The sequence below is a fragment of the Urocitellus parryii genome, chromosome 1 (genome assembly GCF_045843805.1).
Source record: "Urocitellus parryii isolate mUroPar1 chromosome 1, mUroPar1.hap1, whole genome shotgun sequence".
NCBI lineage: Eukaryota > Metazoa > Chordata > Mammalia > Rodentia > Sciuridae > Urocitellus > Urocitellus parryii.
In genome coordinates, this window is record NC_135531.1 from 258,055,446 (window position 1) to 258,074,112 (window position 18,667).

Here is an 18,667-nt window from a genome sequence, read left to right on the forward strand (position 1 = left end):
ATGATTGTCTTTTCCTTTATCATCATTTCCTTGAAAATGGATCAAAGGAAAGAAGGATCTCATAAGTAATTAGTAGTTGTAAGCTGACAGTAACCAGTCTTAAGAAGCAGAATTAAATTACATAGTCACTTGCTTAGAATTTTCAGCAATCTGTATGCAAACACAAAGGGTAAATTATATTCCTTATTGCGTATTATGCATTTAAGGGAATCAAAATTTATTACTTTTCAAATATACCTTACCTGCATTGCTACATTGTCTCTTTTAATCTACACAATAACTCTAATATTATATCCATAGCATATTAAGAAAATGAGGACTCATAAAGTTAAATAATTTCTCCATGATCACACAGACAGTAAGCGGCTGAGAACTGAATTACATGAATCTCTCTGATGAAAAACCCATCTAAACAATATTATGTTCCAGGAAGAGAATTAATTTTTTTTAATAATAAAAGAATATATTAGTGTTTGCTGTTAAATTTTTATTAAAACAAACAATTCAACCCAAACTTGGGGAAATCGTTTTGGAGAATATAAAGAATGTGAGCTTTCTAATCCTGGCCTTACTGCTGAATAGTTGTATAACTTTGGGCAATTGAGTAAATAAATCATCCTGAGTTTTTTTTTTTTCATTTGTAAAATATACAAGTCATTGTTAGCTCACAGGAACAAAGTCCCTTATTTTCTCTAGGCTATGGTGTGCTGACCCCTGATTTGGTCAAGTGCTTTGAGATTTCATGTGGTTTGTGGTTTCTGATTTTTATCTCACAAAGGCAGAGAGAGATAGCAAAGATGGAGAGAACAGCCATTGAGGAGATTGGTGCGCTTTAGTCTAAGAGTTTTACCCTTCCACAATCCAAAATGACTTCAGATCTTGTTCTCTAATATAATTCCAGTATGGACTTAAAAGATGAGCCTCAGCTTTTCCTTACTTATCATGAAGCTGGAATCATTCATGTAGTACCCCAATACATATGAAAGTGGAAGTAGCCAACATTCTTCAGTGCTCTACAAAACTCACACATGACGTGATACAATAACACATCAGATACCTGTGTGAGAATGGACAGCCATGCAGATATTTTTTTATAAGCATTATTGCATTGCCTGCCTTACAGTTAACATGGTACTCTGTATCTTGAAGTAATCATTTCTTTTCTTTTGTCAAGTGCTTTTAGTCTTATTAAATATCTTCAACATTTTATTTATTTAGTCCTTACAATGATCCTGTAGGGTATATATTCTTCCCACATTTTATAAAAACAAAACTAAGATGAAGTCATTTTCCAAGATTATACAAAATATGGTTTGATTAAAAAAAAAAAAAAGAGCCAAAAGTTGAATGCAGGTCTCTAACTGCAAATCCAGTCTTCTTTTTTCTACTCCCAGATAGATCCCTTCACTTTAGCAAGGAGGAGACGGATACCTTTTCTGCCACCCTACTGGCCTGGAGTTGTGACTCACTGCAGGACTCACAGAGGTTTAGAATGAGTTTGCCCTCTCTCCATAGCCCCTGCCGCCACAAATAATCATAGTTTGGAACACAACTTCCATGCCTAACTCCATCACACCTCAAGCCACAGAGGACTCCATAAGCCAAGGCAACAAACCCTAGGCTGTGCAACGGGGAGGCCAAGTGACTGAAAGGAGCAGGTCCTCAGAGCATAGCTGACTCACAGGACAGGGAGTTCTAGGTAAGTTGTTGCTATGGTCCTTGTTGCACCCTGTTATCACTCACAAGTTCTCTTCAGTGAGACAAGGGCACAATTCCAAGTCTGTGAGGTCCTCCATTTAACCTAGTCTGAATGGACCTCCCTTCCAATCAAGCTCCAAATCAAACACCCTGATTGATCCATTCAATATTATTTCCTTTATATAATGTATAAAGTCTATAAAGGTCCAGGGGGTTTGGAAAAGGAATAGAAGAATAATTAAGTATATTCATGCATAAGATTGTGACAATGATAAAAAGAAAAAAAAAACTAGCTCTTAAAGGTTGAAACATTAATACTGCCTATCTCTGTAAGTATTGAGTATAATAAGACAAAATACTTAGAGCAGGCAAACTGGGTTTTGAATTACTTCTCATAGGAGTTAGAGAACTTTGATTATTATAAATCATGAAATTTCTTTTGGGCTAGGCTTATCCCATGACCAAATGTTTATCAAAGGCTTGAAGGCAGAAATGAGCACATTGTATGTTTTTTGGAGACATTTTTTTCTGCTTTTCCTCTTAATAAAGTTTTGCTTAACTTTTTGATACAACAGTTAGAATTGTTTACTCTCTTTTTCAGTTTCATGTAGCTCCCTTTTTTATACTATAATAATAAAATCAGATAATTATTTATTTTGTTCTTTCAATACATTAGGCTGGGCTATTTCTTTGCTTTTTTCCTACTGTACATTTATTTTGGTTTCAGTCAGACTAAGGTGCAATGGTTCTTCATCCTGTTTGTACAATAAATCACATGCAGAGCTTTATACAAGTACTCAATCTTGTTCCTTCCACCAAAGATTCTAACTGATCAGGAGCAGCATTTAAAATTAATGTTTTTTAAATTCCCCCGGTAAGATCTGAAAACTAGGATTGAGAACCACTAGTTTTAAAAAAATCTCCCTGACCTCTTCTAGAAACCCAATAAATCAGCACCAGGATCAATAAGTGTGCAGTTCATTTTTTAGTCAGATAAAGGGATATTGATTCAAGTGACCACACTTTGGATCAGGTAACAGGAGAAGAGATGAGTCTTGATTTATCCATAACTCAGAGGTACAGCGTGAAATTTCTCAAAGGTATTGGGAAGGTTTACATGATCTTGATTATATCTGTAGAGATGACCATGCTTAAAGTAAAGAAAAATTATTCTGAAACTATTAATATTTACTGTTCTTAATGCTCCTGAATCATATTTCACTTTATTTCTGTCATTCTTTTATTTTTAATGCCAGGAACTCCTATATATTTCTTCGGTTGTCTCAGTAGGTATCATTTTCTCTTTAAAAGGGAGGACAATGAGCTGTCATAATTTGACCATATGTCAAAGCAAGTTGCGAATGCTTCTGCAGATTAAACTACTTTCCTCTGGGGAGGAAGTATCACCCATGTTCAGACTTTTGGGTTTCTACAAGCAGACTCCCAGATACAGTTTGGGATGCAAGAAATAAGAGCCATTTTCACTGTGGAACAGAGAAAGCTCTCTGCTACAGGGAATCAGGTTCTGGGGTATGCACTCTGCCCCACTGCTGATTCATGGACAGAAGCTGCCACTCTGGAAGAGAGCATGCTCACTAGAACCTAAGGATTGAGGAGAGGCAGGGAGGAAGTACTGCAGCAAATCTGCTTCTCAGTGGTGATTTCATAGGGCAGCCCAGCATCCCAGACCTCTCTTCACTAATTAAAGTACTCTGGAAATTTTAGGCAGACACACACACACCAACCTCTCATGAATAGAAAATGTCAATAGAATACTTAAGTGCGCATTTTTGCCTTTCCACATTTAAAGTGATATACTTTGTAAAATAAACATTTTTTTGTTTTTTATAAATTAGCCCCTGTGCAGAAGTGGCTTAGATGTTCAGAAAATATGAGTCTCGTCATTCTTGTGACAAATGATGGCAAATAGAAATTTTTAAAAATATTTCTATAAGGGGTTGTAAATATAGCTCAGTGGTAGTTTGCTTAGCATGTTTAGGCACTTAAGTTCAGTCACCAGCACTGCACAGGAGGGAAGGAAGCAAGCAAGGAAGGAGGAAAAATAGATTTTTTAAAGGATGGCATGAAAGTAGAAGGGGGACTATTAGAGTAGGGGAAGGAGATCATGGGGAGGGGGAAGGTGGGTAAGCGAGGGTAAAGCGAGGGTGGATACCATGTTATGTGCATGTATGAAATTGTCACCACAAAACCCATTATTTTGTAAATTAACGTGCACTGATGATTATAATAAATAGGTTTTCTAGACTTCCAGAAAAAAATAAATTGAAATATCATTTTTCTAAGGGATTGTTCAGCATTTTCACCTAGTGAAGTCACCTGCATTACAACAGAATAGGAAGGAAAAACTCACACATCTTCATCATCATAATATGGCAATGTGCAAGATAATAAAAGCTTAAGATTAAAAATGTTTCAAGCCATACCAAAATTAAGTGAAAAGGAATACTCAGTGACTCAGAAAATGTGGCTTCCAACACTGTGAAACTTTCACATAACTAATGTGTCACTGAAACGTGCCATTGCTTATAAAACACAGAACAACTAACTTTAACTTTAAAAGGTTAAATCTAACTGAAGTACAATGTACACATTTCATTTGTTCTCTTAAATCTCTGTAGAAGAAAGAGATTTTCATACTCCTGAAACAGAATTGTAAGACAATTAATAGGAATTATAGGGCTGGTATGAATTCTTCTGGTGAAACAATTAAAATGAAAGTTAACGCAGAAATCTAACCTATTCTAGATGGTGTGTAATAATTTCAAATAAATGCTTCCTAAAAACATCAGGATCTGGCATCCTTTCCCATGCTCTGTAGGCACCAGAGTATGATGCTGAGTCACATAACCCCATGCTTCAGGGTTGTGTTGACTAACAAACCTTAACAAGGTGTCAGCTGGGGGTAAAATTAATGGAAGTGTTATAGCCATCTCTCCACATAACTAGAAGATTTATATAACAAGGGCTCTGTCAATTATCTGCACTAATGTTTGTCCATCTTCCTGAGTGTCACTCTGAAGGGGCATGGTGGGTTGCAACATTAAGTCAAAATGAAAAAGAGGACTAACTTACAGAAGAAGTTCATTTGATAGGCTAAAAGGCTATGTCATCTGGTGAAAAGGATAATACTAATGATTTAGTAGAACAGGCACTTTTCCAAGTGTGTTATCTATATAGTGTTATTTTAAAACCTCTCTGCCAGCACAACATCTCATACCTGTAGTCTCAGAAAATGGAGAGGCTGAGTCAAGAGGATTGAAGGTTGTAAGCCAGTCTGAGCAATTTGGAAAGAACTTATCCAAATAAATAAATAAGCAAATAATCCTGCAAATTCTTTGATATTCCTCCTTAAGATTTGGGGTCTTTATTGCTTTCTCTTACCTTAATGACTTAAAACCAATAGGCTGCAGCAGAAATGTTGCCCCATGACATTTTTGAGACTAGATTGGAAAAGACCACATGGCTTCCACCAGATTCTCTTGGGATGCACACTCTGAGTGAAGTGAGCTGCAAAGTCCAACCACCCTGAGGCTGACACTCAGGAAAGGCAGGTATGTATATTCATTCCAGTGGACAGTCTGAGCTGAGCTCTCAGCTGTCAGCCAACATGAACCATCAGCCATGTGAGTTAGCTGTCTTGGACAGATAGCTCATTCGAATCTTCAGATAATGACAGTCCTAAGCATATCTTACTGTCACAGCATGAGAGAGTCTAAATGAGAACTGCCCTGCTGAGACCTCCCAAATTTCTGACTCACAAATAATGAGCACAATAAAATGGTTGTTTTATGCTGCTAAGATTTGGACTAATCACTTGTTATGTAACAGTAGAAACCAGAAAATGCCTTGACTCATTTAATCTTCATGGCAAACTTACAAAATAGCTACTTGATTCTCATTTTTCAGCTGACTAAACTGACTCCCAGACATGTTATGTGACAATCCCACCATTACATAGGTAGTGATAAACAATGCTGATTTTTTGATCCAAGAAATCATGCTCCAAGGTCATTGCTCTTAAGTATCTTGAAATGAGTATTATCATCACTGAACTTCTTATACCATGTCATATCTCTTGGTCTTACCTGTCCCTGGAGCCAGTGACCAATTATTCCAGCTCTAGTCACCTCTGCAAAGACCAATACTTTGGTGGCCCTTGCCAACTTCATCTTGCCTAATGCCCTGGCCACACACCTTGAATAATGATTCAGAAATTTGGTACTGATGTAGAGATGTTGTCAGACTCCCTCTGAACCCACACATGTGTGCCCAGGGAGTGTGGAAGAGCCAACACCCCAAATGGCAAACCAAATCTTCAAAAACTCTTATCCTTTCCTTCTGTGGGCACACTTTTCTGAGAAGGAGATTCTTAGAGAGGGTCTCCAGATCAAGTGATCATCTGCATTACCAAGGATGGTGCATCACTAAGCTAAGTACCACTTTGTTATACACTGTACTATTAGTTTTCTTTCCACCAGTTTTTGTTTCATTCTTCCTACTTAGACTGTACTTCCCAAAAAGTAACACACAAGCCATTGTTTCAAACTCTACTTTTTGAGAAGCTGGACCAGGATAGTTGCCAAACATGTTTTCATTAAATTATGCCTATATATACATAAGATGAATAGTATTCTTCAGCATAATTTAAACATTTAAGAAAAATAATATTATACTGTAAGATCATTCTTCAAGTTCTTATGTTCATTTAACACTGTGCTGTGAATTTTTTCCTATAAGTGATACATGGAGCTCTAATTTATATTAAAATGATTCTTCTTACCCAGGAATGTGGTATTTTTGCAAGCTTTTAGACCCTTTAGACAATTTATTATACTTTTCCAAAAAGGTACCAAATATTTTTTGTTACACTTATTCCTAGATAACTTATAGATTCCCTTGCTATTCTCTACGCTGAGTACAAGAAAACTGTAAAATAAATAAAAATGATATATTCAGAGAATGATGGACTCATAAAGTAAAAAATGGAAGAATTAGTAGAACATTTATAGGACAGAATATGAAGGACTACATTAGGCAGGTTAATAAAACCAACGTATACGAGGAAATTCTATTTAGGCTGATACCCAGACATATGAAAATAGGGAGTAATAAAGACCAGCAAAATAATTTCCTCAAGGAGATCACTATCAAAATGTGTCCTCTCATTAGGAAGAGAGGATAATCTTCAGGGACGACATTCATTTTGCTACATCTGCCCAGATCTTGTAATTTACTTCCATTGTTTCCTAAGATCAAGTAACTTGTTGTTATCTCCTCTGGTCCAAGCCCACCTCATCACCAGGCATCATTTTTAGGAAAGCTCCATATTCAACCCAACATCTTGCACAGTGAACTGACAATAAAATAAAGGGATTAAAAGATGGAGTTGGTTCATTGACTAGGATATTGAAATTAGCTACAAGAACTAGTCCTCAACTTTCTTCCAATAGTGTTCACTTAAATTTAAAAAGAAATATATGAAAGAGGGTAGTGTCAATAAAGCACTTTGTCAGGTTTCCTTCCAAAAGACAAAAAAAAGTGGGGGTGGGAGGTAGTGTAAGTGGGTATATAAGGAGTATACCATAATGGTAATATTGATTTTCCACTAGCATGTTATTTTGAAAACTGATCTTGACAGTGCTTATTATAGACTTCTCCCACCTCCAGATGACTCATAGCCTCAAGGATATTCAGGAATGGAAAGGGACATTAGCTCTTCTTCAACTTTCACCATCAACCAAGCAATTATATTCTATGTCCTTGAGCAGTTTCCATTTATGTGACTCATAGCACTTCTTACAAAGTCTCACGACTACACAATACTTAGTATTATAGTGCAAAGTTAGGGCAGAACTTACAAGCCAGACTTTACAGTTTACTTCATCATGTACTGCATTATGTAACCTTTCTGTTTCTTAGTTTTTTCCTCTTCACATGCTGATTTTTCTCTTAATTAGTTGATGTACTTGAAACAGATCAGGACCCATAACAAGTATTCAATATACATTATCTGCTATTAATCATTTCTCTGACAAGTGCCCTGCTCCTTCTCTATCAAATAATGTTCTTAGAAATGACCCTAGCAATTACTTTACAGCTGACGTTGCCATCAAGCCTGAAATCTTGTGTAGTCTCATCTATACTCTTTTTTTTATTTAGTCTTTTTCATTCTTCCCCTTTGATGTCCCATTATAGAAATTATTCTGCCATCAAAGGATGATTAGTTCAGCTGTGCATGTGATAGAGTCTCCTTCAGAACCTTGTGCATTAACTGTAGCCTTTACCAAATATCCTTAACTTTTCTTTCTTTAATGACTCTTTAATTTCAGCCCATAAGTTTGTCCTCTTATCCAGAAAAAAAAAAAACTCCATGGTACAGGGCTGGGGATGTGGCTCAAGCGGTAGAGCGCTCGCCTGTCATGCGTGTGGCCCGGGTTCGATCCTCAGCACCACATACCAACAAAGATGTTGTGTCCGCCGAGAACTAAAAAATAAATATTAAAAAAAAATCTCTCTCTCTCTCCCCTCTCTCATTCTCTCTTTAAAAAAAAAAAAAAAAAACTCCATGGTACAGTTAATTTTAAAGACAGTTTGGTAGTTTTTTACATAACTAATTATACTCTTACCATTCAATCCAAAAAATCTCACTCCTAGGTATTTAGCCAAATGAGTTGAAATCTCATTTTCATAAAAAATACCTGCACATGAATGTTTTCATCAGTTTTATTCATAGTTGTCAAAAACTGAAAGCAACTGAGATGTCATGCAATAGGTGAATGGATAAACAGAGTGTGATACATCCATACAATGAACTATTAACAATCGAAAGAAATGAGCTATTTGATACCAAGAAACATGGAAGAAACTTAAATGCATATTGTTAAGTCAAAAACTTAACTGAAAAAGCTACATACTGTATGATTCTTACCATATACTATTCTGGAGAAGGCAAAATTCCTGAGACAATGGAAAGATCAATGGCTGCCAGGGGTAAGAAGTGGGAAAGGAAGAAGAATGAAAAGACAGAGCACATGGGGTTTTTAGGATAATTAAATTTCTGCATTATGCCGTCATGATGAATATACGACAAAAGTTTACACACATCACTTCATAGTAACACCTAGAAGAATTTCACTGAATAACTAGGAGAAGGTGTGTACACCAGGGGTAGGAATCTTGGGTTCCATCTTAGAATTCTGCCTATGCCACTGTCCTGTCCTATGCTCTTGCCTCTTTTGTGACAGTAGACTAAAATTGATGTTCCTTATGCTTACAATTTGGGCCTTTTCTCTTTCCATATATTCCCTATTTATAGAGAAATATTTCCATATTTCCCTATAAAAAGTAGTTGAATCCATTTCCATAGATTCAACTACTTTTTATAGAAAGTTAACCACATCTCATTAACTCATTTGAACTCCATATACATATTTCTAGATGCCTCTTGGTAATATCTATTGGGATTTCCAATGGAGAATCAAGGAAAAGTTATAATGTCCCATTTCACACACATAAAAATAAGAACATGGCTCTCCCCATCACCTTTTCTCTTTGGATTGGTATTTTTTTGCAGTCGCTCAAAGTCAAAAACTTTAAACTTCTGTTAATATTTTCTGAAGAGTTACTATAGATGACGGACTCTCTTAAATTCTTAATAAGTATTAATATCTTATCCTCATCTCTGTGGGACAGATACCAGTATGTGGAGATTTTGCACAGGGGATTGTATCTAGTAAGTAGTAGGGCAAGGGTAAAAATCATCTGGCTCAAGATCTAATCTCTTAACAACTCTGCTCTCTATGTTTCTTTATCATGTCCACTTGGCCATCAAGTCCTACTAATTCTATCTCTGCAATATCACTCAAACTCACATCCTTATTTGTAACTCTGCTATCATGACCAGATTTAGGTTCCTAGAATATTTCTCTGTCTCTAGAGTAGTGTTTCTGTCTATACCTTTTACCCATTTCAGACAACCTTCTCGTGACTTCTTGTCATGTCATGTCAATCATGCTTAAGAAAATGATGTTTATATTTCATTTGTTTAGCGTCTTTCCAAACTCTTTAGCCTATCATACAAAGTCTATCTCTATTGGATTCCTGCCTGAATTTTCTGTCTTTTTTTCTACATGACTGAAGACATTTACATCTTCCTTATGAAACTTTTCTCTTTGCATGTGTAAGGCGCCTTCCCTTCAATATTATGAGTTGCTTGAAGCAGGAGTCAACATAGCACAATGACTGGTGTATAAAATGCACTTAACAAATATGCATTGAATAAATTGTATTTGGATTCTTTTTTTAAGATCCATGTTTTGAGATTCATTTTAAAAGATGGCTTCAAACCAGACACGTGGCACATGCCTAAAATCCCAGGCATTCAGAAGGCTGAGACAGAAGGATGGCAAATTCAAGGGCAGCCTTAGCCACACAGCCAAGAAATGGGCTTAGGGATGTGGTTCAGTCAGTGAACTGCCCTGGGTTCAATCCCTGATTTAAAAAAAAAAAAAAAAAAAAGATGACTTCAAGAAAGTAAATGAAAAGCTTATTCCCACCAATATATACCATATAGTTTTATTTACATGGAGTAGCTAGCAGGTTATTAACTCTACATGGAATACCATTTTATATCCGTTGAGATGAAGTCACGGGGTCTGATTCTTCATTCAATGGGTTACACCAATATCTTTGTTCAAAAAGGTATATAACTATGTTTATTTTGATTGTTTGCAGGTAGATGGATCCATACTGCTGAGTTTTTTTGCTTATTTGTTTTTATTTTTTAATATATATTTATTTTAGTTGTAAATGGACCTTTATTTTATTTATATTGGTGCTGGAACTGGAACCCAAGGCCTCACACATGCTAGCCAAGTGCTCTACCTCAGAGCCACAAGCCTAGCCCCTACTGTTGGGTTTTTAATAAGACTGATTCACCCTGCCTCACCTTACCTGTACTTGTTTTACTGCTAGATGGTTCATCTAAAGCTAATCCAACCATAAACTGCATAGACCCTTGTCTGTTAAAACTAAAGGAAAATGGCAGGCATCACTGGAGTGAACAGGATCATCCAATGCATTTAAAGGGCTAAAATAAGCCAATTTTTTCCCCATAGACTGATTCAAATGTTCTTCCTCAATTTGCGATGAACGGATACCCAAAACTGGTTAGTTTGGGGGGACTTTGTGTTTCTGCTTTGGCAAAACAAGCAAGATTAACTTCTTGTGGTTACCATTTTAAAATAAATTCCTCACACCAGGGAACTTTCAATCGTCCTCTCACTTGCCAAGCTTGCCTTCCTTCCTGGTTTACACTTCTAATGATTTTCGTGAGTTGCTCCTGCTAAACCCCGAGGGTGGACTCCTGACCTCCTTGCTAGATGTGCGAATGATGCCAGGGTTAGTGACTGCTCTGCGGCTCTCCAAAGCTCCTCCTCCCCAGACAGCGACAGCTCTTCGGATGCAGAGGTTGGGAAGCAGGACAGGGGACACTCCCGGGGTGCAGCTCGGACCGGGGGAAGCCGGATCCTGGATGCTGAAGAGGCCGCGCAGGGGACTGGCGTGCGCGTGCCATGCGGAGCGTGGACTCTTTCGGCCATCCCCCTGCTGCTCAACCTGCCCCCGACTCGCTTCTCCGGCTGGGCCGCCCGGCGCGGGCCGCTGTCCACAGTGGGAGGTGCTGAAAGCAAGGAGCGGGCGCGGGGGCGGCGAGGTGGACAGCTCCTCCGAGCGCCCCCCTCCCCGCTCCGCGGCGCCTCCAGCCCTCCCCTCCTCCCGCAGCCATGTTCCACGCGCGGGGAGGGGTGGGGGAAGGGGAGAGAGACGGGGGACCAGGGCGGAGAGAGCCGGCTCTGCCTGGGGGAAGGAGGGGATGAGAGTTGGGGGGAGCAGCGGGAGGAGGAGGAGGCGGCGGCTAGCGAGGAGCCGGCGCTGGGTCCTGCAGTAGGGCTCCCGGGAGCCACCATCATGGTGAAGAGGAAGAGCTCCGAGGGCCAGGAGCAGGACAGCGGCCGCGGCATCCCGCTGCCCATCCAGACCTTCCTGTGGCGCCAAACCAGGTGAGGGGCGCAGAGGGCGCGCCGCGGGCGCCCTGGGCTGGGGCGCTCCTGGGGCCGCGGGGTCGCCGCCGCTGTCACCGCTGCCGCTGAGGCCGCGCCACAGCCTGCAGCTCCCTCTCTGGGGCTGGAAAGCCAGCCCTCTGCACCGGTTTAGAAACACGCATTTGGAAAAAAAAAAAAAAAATTCAGTGAAGTTTGACGACAAGCAGATTGGCAGTTTTCGAATAAATATATACATTATTTAGAGGGTGGGAGGGCAAAGAGTCTGGGAAGAGGGGGTGGATGGCTAGGGAAGATAATTATGACTGGTTGTGCTCCTGCGTCCAATTCCCCCTCCATCTCCGGCTGTAATTCCAGCCTGGTGACCTGTTGTTTTCCGGCTCTTGTTCGGTGGATATGTGTTATGCCCACTTGTTAACCATTTTTGCCCAGATTCAGCTGGCGTAATCTCTCTGGTAAAAGCCCCTGAAGAGAATGGATTTTGATAAGGGATTTCTCCCCCACCCTGGACAGGCCTGAAACCTATTCCAATAAAGAGCAAAGAAGGTTCCCCTATTTATTATTATTTATTATTACTATTATCATCGAGATGTATCGGATAAGAAATTAGATCCTGGCAGTCATGATCCACAGAGTGTTCGTTTTTCAGTTGTTAATATGACTGTGCACAAGAGTCATGCACCACTTCTGACCATTGGCAATATAGAATCTGATTAGGTAAAAGTCTTGAGAATCAGAGTGGATCTGGAAAATTGTAGAGATTCACGTCTTTTTCATATACGGAATTACACGTGTAAAAGCAAGTGTACTCGGCTGTTCAACACCTTCTCATTAACCAGCTATAAGGAAGCATGAAATTTGAGTTTCATAGCTCCATGTCTTGTTCATTGAAAAATGTGTCATAAGGATTCTTTAATAATAATTTTGCTCATGTTTATAATAAGTGTCTCCCTTAATTTTTCAGTGCATTTTTGAGGCCTAAACTGGGGAAGCAATATGAAGCTTCTTGTGTGGTACGTGATTTTCACCATTAAATGTTTATTTTCATATTCTGTGTGGTGATTTGAACCCAAAGAAAGAACTAAATCATACTGACTACACATATTAAATCATTTGGTAAATATTATTGAGCACCTACTCTGTGCCAGACACAATTCTACTGATGGGATGGAGGGGTGGCAGATAGACAGGCCACAAACAAATGTGAAAATAAAACACGTAAATAATAAGCCACATGGTGATAAGCACTGGAGGAAAAAAAAGCAACAAAGAGGATTGGGAAACACCTTAGTAGGGGTTTGTTTTATAAGGGGAGAGTAGATAAGACTTAACTACTAATGCGATGCTTGGGCAAAGACATGAAGGAAGGGAGAGAGAATACCATAGTGAGGGAAGAGCAGGGAGAACTTGAGCTAGAGGACACAGGCACCCAATGGGGAAGTGAGGGATACGGTGGGGAGGAACTGAGTGCTGGAAGAAAGGGCAGAGAGACAACAGAACCAGGCATGGACCTTCCAAGGCATGTGTGAAATGTCACATTGGTAATCAGCAAAATCGAGATTATTATACAGTGGATGTTCCTATTATGAATTGCTATGAGCCACTTGAACACAATAATAGACATTTCTGTTTTATGTTTGCCATATACTCTGAAAGTTTAAAAATTAATAATATAAAATTATTACAAGTGAAAATAATGCTATTAATATTTATACAATGTGCACCTGTCTTGAGATTCTAAGAGAATCCCATTTCCTTACAAAGTCCCATTTTATAAATGGAAAAAAATAAGATGTGATATCATGAAGCAAAACTGAAATAGATTTTAACAGATTTCCTTAAAATGTGGAGCTCTTACAAATGCCTTGACATTTCATGTATTATAATGTGAAAGTAGAAACCTACCCCTTTGGATATTGCCATCCATGTTTAAAAACAGCTACGTGGATGACTTTCTGTGAGGAGCACTGAGGAGTCGTGACTTGTGATGGAAGCCAACAGGAGAGTTAGAAACACACACATACTCAAGTAAACATTTTTATTGAGTCTCCTGTCCGTCAAAATTGCCACATAGACATTTATTTTTTTAAATGTAGCTTTCTTATACGGGCCTGTTAATGGAACTTCTCATTGTACTTGACTCATTAGAATAATTTGACAGTTGAAATCTGTAAGTCTTTCTTAAAACTATGCTGCCAATTACAGTATTTTAAAGCAACCATTATTTTTCTCTGTTCTTAGCAAAATCATGCCTGACATTTTTGGTGTAGCCACAAAATATCAAATAGTGGTTACATTTTTGGATGGGTAGATAGATAGGGATAGAGGTATTTAGACATCCATATGAAAAACAATTTTCAAGGTTTAAAAAATTATAAAAAGTTGGGTTGGGGTTGTAACTTGGTGATAGAGTGATTGCCTAGCATGTGTGAGGCACTGGGTTCCATTCTCAGCACCACATATAAGTAAATAAAGGTCCACCAACAACTAAAAAACAATATTTAAAACAAATTATAAAAAGTTACTTTAGTAGCATTTAAGAATAAAATGAAATACATAACACATCCTCTTTAGTATATTCATTAGACTATATAAATTCTTTAGAATCTTTTAGTGTCTAACACACTCATCCTTTACTTAGTGAATACTTCAGTTGAGGGATTTTAAAGTAGTTGGATCTGTATCACCAGCATATCTAAAGGCCTTTATTTCATTTCTTCAAGAAAAACAAATATTACATATGATTGTGCTTCTTATCAAAGCCTCAGTCATCCAGTTAGAACACTTGGGTCTTGTACTATGATCCTTGTCCAAGACAATTACACAAGGTTCTTAAACATGTGGGGGTATCAAACATGTTCTTAGAAGTTACATATTCATTATCGTTACTCTAATATCTGATATTTTTACATTCTCCAATGCCTTGCAATGATATTCTCCTCCACCCTCGAACAAAACAAAATAAAAATAAAAACCAAAATGAACAAATGAACAAACAAACAAAAAAACCCTGAGTAGATCAAATTTGTTACTTGTTCTAGGGTGTCTCATCTCTGAGAGCAACCCTGGCAGGGATAGAAGACTTTATAAGCTGCAAAGACAAGATGGCTTCTCTCATCCCTCCCTCCTTTTCTTCATTCTGCTCTTTCTCTATTCAACAGATATGAAGTGGGTTTTTTTTTTTAATGGTTCCAGTATTAAGTTAAGGAGTGTTCTCTGCCAGGTCATTGCTAGGGACATGGAATAAATCAGTGACCCCAAAATCAGATTGCTTGGCAGAGTTGTGCTTAGTTAACACCTGTTGAACAAATTGACATAAATTCTGTCTCTCAAGACACCTTTGCAGAATGCATTTCATTTTGGTCTGCAGTTGTGACAGGCCTGTTGGATGACTCAGAACATTTTAAAAAATATTATGTTCAAAAATCTCACGAGGTTAAATACATCTCTGTTATAGGAAGCTTATTTTGACAGAAATGATTATCATTTAACAATTCAAGCCATATCTTTGGATCAAAAGCCTGCAAATGGGCAGATAATAGGAATTCATGACTGATCCAGTGTAGGTCAACATATGTGTAAGATGCAAGTGAGTGAACCCTAAGGAATTTGGTCCATCAACTTGTATCTTCTAGGTTATATAGTACCTTCATATCTACTTTTTACCAACCAGAATCTCAAATTCATTATTTTACATGCTTTTCTTTTAAAATCTACAGTCCTTTGAACGAGTGTTGGTGGAAAACAAGCTGCATGGCCTCTCTCCAGCCCTTTCTGAAGCCATCCAGAGCATTTCCAGATGGGAACTGGTGCAAGCTGCTTTGCCTCATGTTCTCCACTGTACTGCAACCCTGCTTTCCAACCGGAACAAGCTAGGTTGGTGCTCCTACATTACTTGTTTATTGCATATTGTTGTCCTGTGTGTTCAATACTCATTAAAAAAAAAAAAAACATTCATTGAGTGGTTGTTATCATCCCATGCACTGTTCACATATCATCTTATTTAATTCTCAAAATTCTACTCACATCAGTACCATCGTTATTTCAATATTACCAGTGAACTGACTCTTGTTTTTAATTGTTCTAAGTCAATGACTCTCATCTGTCCAAGATGAGTCCTACCTAGAGGTTTCCTCTTCGACCTCCCAATTCTTCAAGCAACCACTTCACGAATTTGACTATTGAAGACATTTCCCCAGCTTTGTAGTGGCCCGTGTGTGTGTATGTGGGTGTGTGTACATAAAGATTATTTTCTCATCTGGCACTATGTCCTAGCCATATCCCGTGTTAGAGTGCACATTTTTTTCCATCCCATTCCCTGACCTCATCTGGGCCTCTGCTCAAGTGTTATCTCTATAAAGGGGCCTTTCTAGGTCATGTTGTCTAAAATAGAATGGTTATTGTCTCCAGAGTCTATATTTTAACCACTGTGTTACCTGCTTAGAAATATGTTTGGGTATTTGACAGATGAGATATAATATCAGATTTTACCTAAATGATATAGCATGCTCTTGTCCAGAGATTTCAGCCAGCAAGACAGCCCCCCAGACAAAAATGAGCCCAGCTGATGGTAGTTGTTAGATGTACAGAGAAATGCTAATGTCTTCTGGGGAATCAAGCTGCAGAGCTAAGTAGAGATATTCTTCCCAGACCAAACGTTGTTCTGGTCAGCGTTTACTATTTCTTGGCTGTGTGGTTGTCCAATTCAGGCCACCAAGATAAGCTGGGTGTCGCTGAGACCAAACTTCTTCACACCCTGCACTGGATGCTCCTAGAGGCTCCCCAGGACTGCAACAGTGAGCGGTTTGGGGGCACAGACCGAGGCTCCAGCTGGGGTGGCAGCAGCAGCGCTTTCATCCACCAGATTGAAAACCAGGGTTCTCCAGGTCAGCCCTGCCAGAGCAGCTCCAATGATGAAGAGGAGAACAACCGGAGGAAGATCTTCCAGAACTCCATGTCTACTGTGGAGCTCTTTGTGTTTCTGTTTGCTCCTCTGGTACACAGAATTAAGGTGAGCAATATGCAGGCATTAGGCATGGGTGGGATGGAGTCAAGGTGAGAGTGGGCTTCGAATGATATTTCCATATTTGGTTATCCATGTCTTCATATGGTCGTACGGCAAATCAAGGCATGGAGGGTTTGATTTGGGGATTAAACTTTTGCACATTACTTTAAAAACACAAATCTGCATATATCCTTTACCAATCTTCAGTAGTTCTCCATCTGCCTCAAGATAACGTCCAACCTATTAAACATGGTGTATAAGACCAAGCATGTCCCTTTCTTGACTTACCAACTGTCAGCCCCTGTTGGCCCCCTCATGATGCAGCCTTGGGAGCCACTGGAACCATTCCCTGAATATGCTCTTGCTGTTTGCTCTGCTCTTGTTCTCTCCTCTCTTCCTCATGGCCCTTTAGACTCTAACTTCAGTATCATCATATCCATGAAGCTCTTCCTTTGACCTTCTCCATGTAGACGTTGTCACCAATCTTCTCGGTATTTCTATAACATCTTGTAACTACCTCATTACAATACAGGGTCTAAAGCTGAAGGTTAAAATTTTTACGTGCTATGGACTTTTTGACAGGTTCAGTCTAAGAATTGCTATTTAAAATATCTTTAAATGTATAAAATACAAAACACGGGATTACATGAAAACCAATGGTCTTAAAATACAATTATATCCATCTACTGCTGAATCTGGAAAGTACAATATAACTTGAAATCAGTGTGCTACCACTGTCTAACTGGTGACCCTATTTTTGATGTTACTTAATCTCTTGAATCCCCAATTGCATGAAATTGTGGATACCTCCAACAAAGCATGGAACTGTGTGAAGACACACCTATCATATTATATCTAAGCACCACACTGGAAGGAATGTACTGTACTAATCTTTCAGTAGAATATTATGACATTAATGAATAAATATTCAAGATAGAAATGCACATATGAAGGGGGTTGTGACGATGAGCAATCACTACAAAGGGAGTGGGTTAGAGATTCTTTGTACTCATTTTAGTTTTCTAAAAAAAAAAAAAAAAAATGTTCATTTCCCATCGCACTGCCCCGTTGCTGATAGGAATCCATTTCAAACTACCTATAAATTCCCCAAAAGCAACACATACACTAGCAACATTACCAATAAAATATGCTAATCTTTTTGGTATTGTTAAGTCAAATTGTTGTTTTAAAAAATCTTTTAAAAGGACACTTAATGGAAAGCCTCTCTTTAAATGAGACCATCTACCTGGCCTATGGAACCTGCAGAACCCAAACCCTCTCTGGAGCCTCTCCCTTCATTCACTAGTTTCTCTCCTGTTCACTAACCTTTGGGCTCACTGTGGGCTCACCTCAAATCTGATGAGCTCATTCCTGTCTTCAAGTCCTTGCACTGGCTTTTTCTTCGGCTTGAAACATTCATCCACATCCTCTACTTGGATTTTTCACATGGCCCTGTCTTTCTCATCAAATTTCTCATAATTCAAATGTGAACACCTCTGAAAGTTCTTCACTGACCACCTTTGTGTCACCAATATATTATTGCATCCTTTTCCCTTTTTATAGCACTTGCCACTACCTGGAATGACTATCAGTGTTTGCGTACATGTGAACTGCCCATCATGCCCACCTGAACAGCAGTCCTGGCATGAAGGCATGCTGCTTGTCCAGGTCACAACTGTGTCTAGACTAGTATGTGGCACATGAGGCTCTCAGTAAGTGTTTAATGAGTGAGTCACTGAGAAAATCCACACGATTATCAGAAGCTGATCCAAGTGCTAAAACCAGGCAATTTTAATTGGGCACACAGTCTTTAAAATGGAGAGGGCAGAAGAACCCATTGCCCCTGAACACATCTATGTGCCAACCAATACCACTCACATTGGAA

The 18,667-nt window shown here is 38.8% G+C and overlaps 1 protein-coding gene across 5 annotated transcripts in view; it reads left to right on the forward strand.

The window, feature by feature from the left end:
* Window positions 1-11,685: 11,685 nt before the first annotated feature.
* The window catches only part of Unc80 (unc-80 subunit of NALCN channel complex), a 184,564-nt gene continuing 177,582 nt past the window's right edge, over window positions 11,686-18,667 (forward strand). For all 5 annotated transcript variants that reach the window (XM_077799344.1, XM_026403350.2, XM_077799345.1 and 2 more), the window contains exons 1-4: window positions 11,686-11,777; window positions 12,742-12,790; window positions 15,497-15,653; window positions 16,487-16,788. In XM_077799344.1, coding sequence (XP_077655470.1) covers window positions 11,686-11,777; window positions 12,742-12,790; window positions 15,497-15,653; window positions 16,487-16,788 — 600 coding nt within the window. The remainder of the gene's footprint in view (window positions 11,778-12,741; window positions 12,791-15,496; window positions 15,654-16,486; window positions 16,789-18,667) is intronic.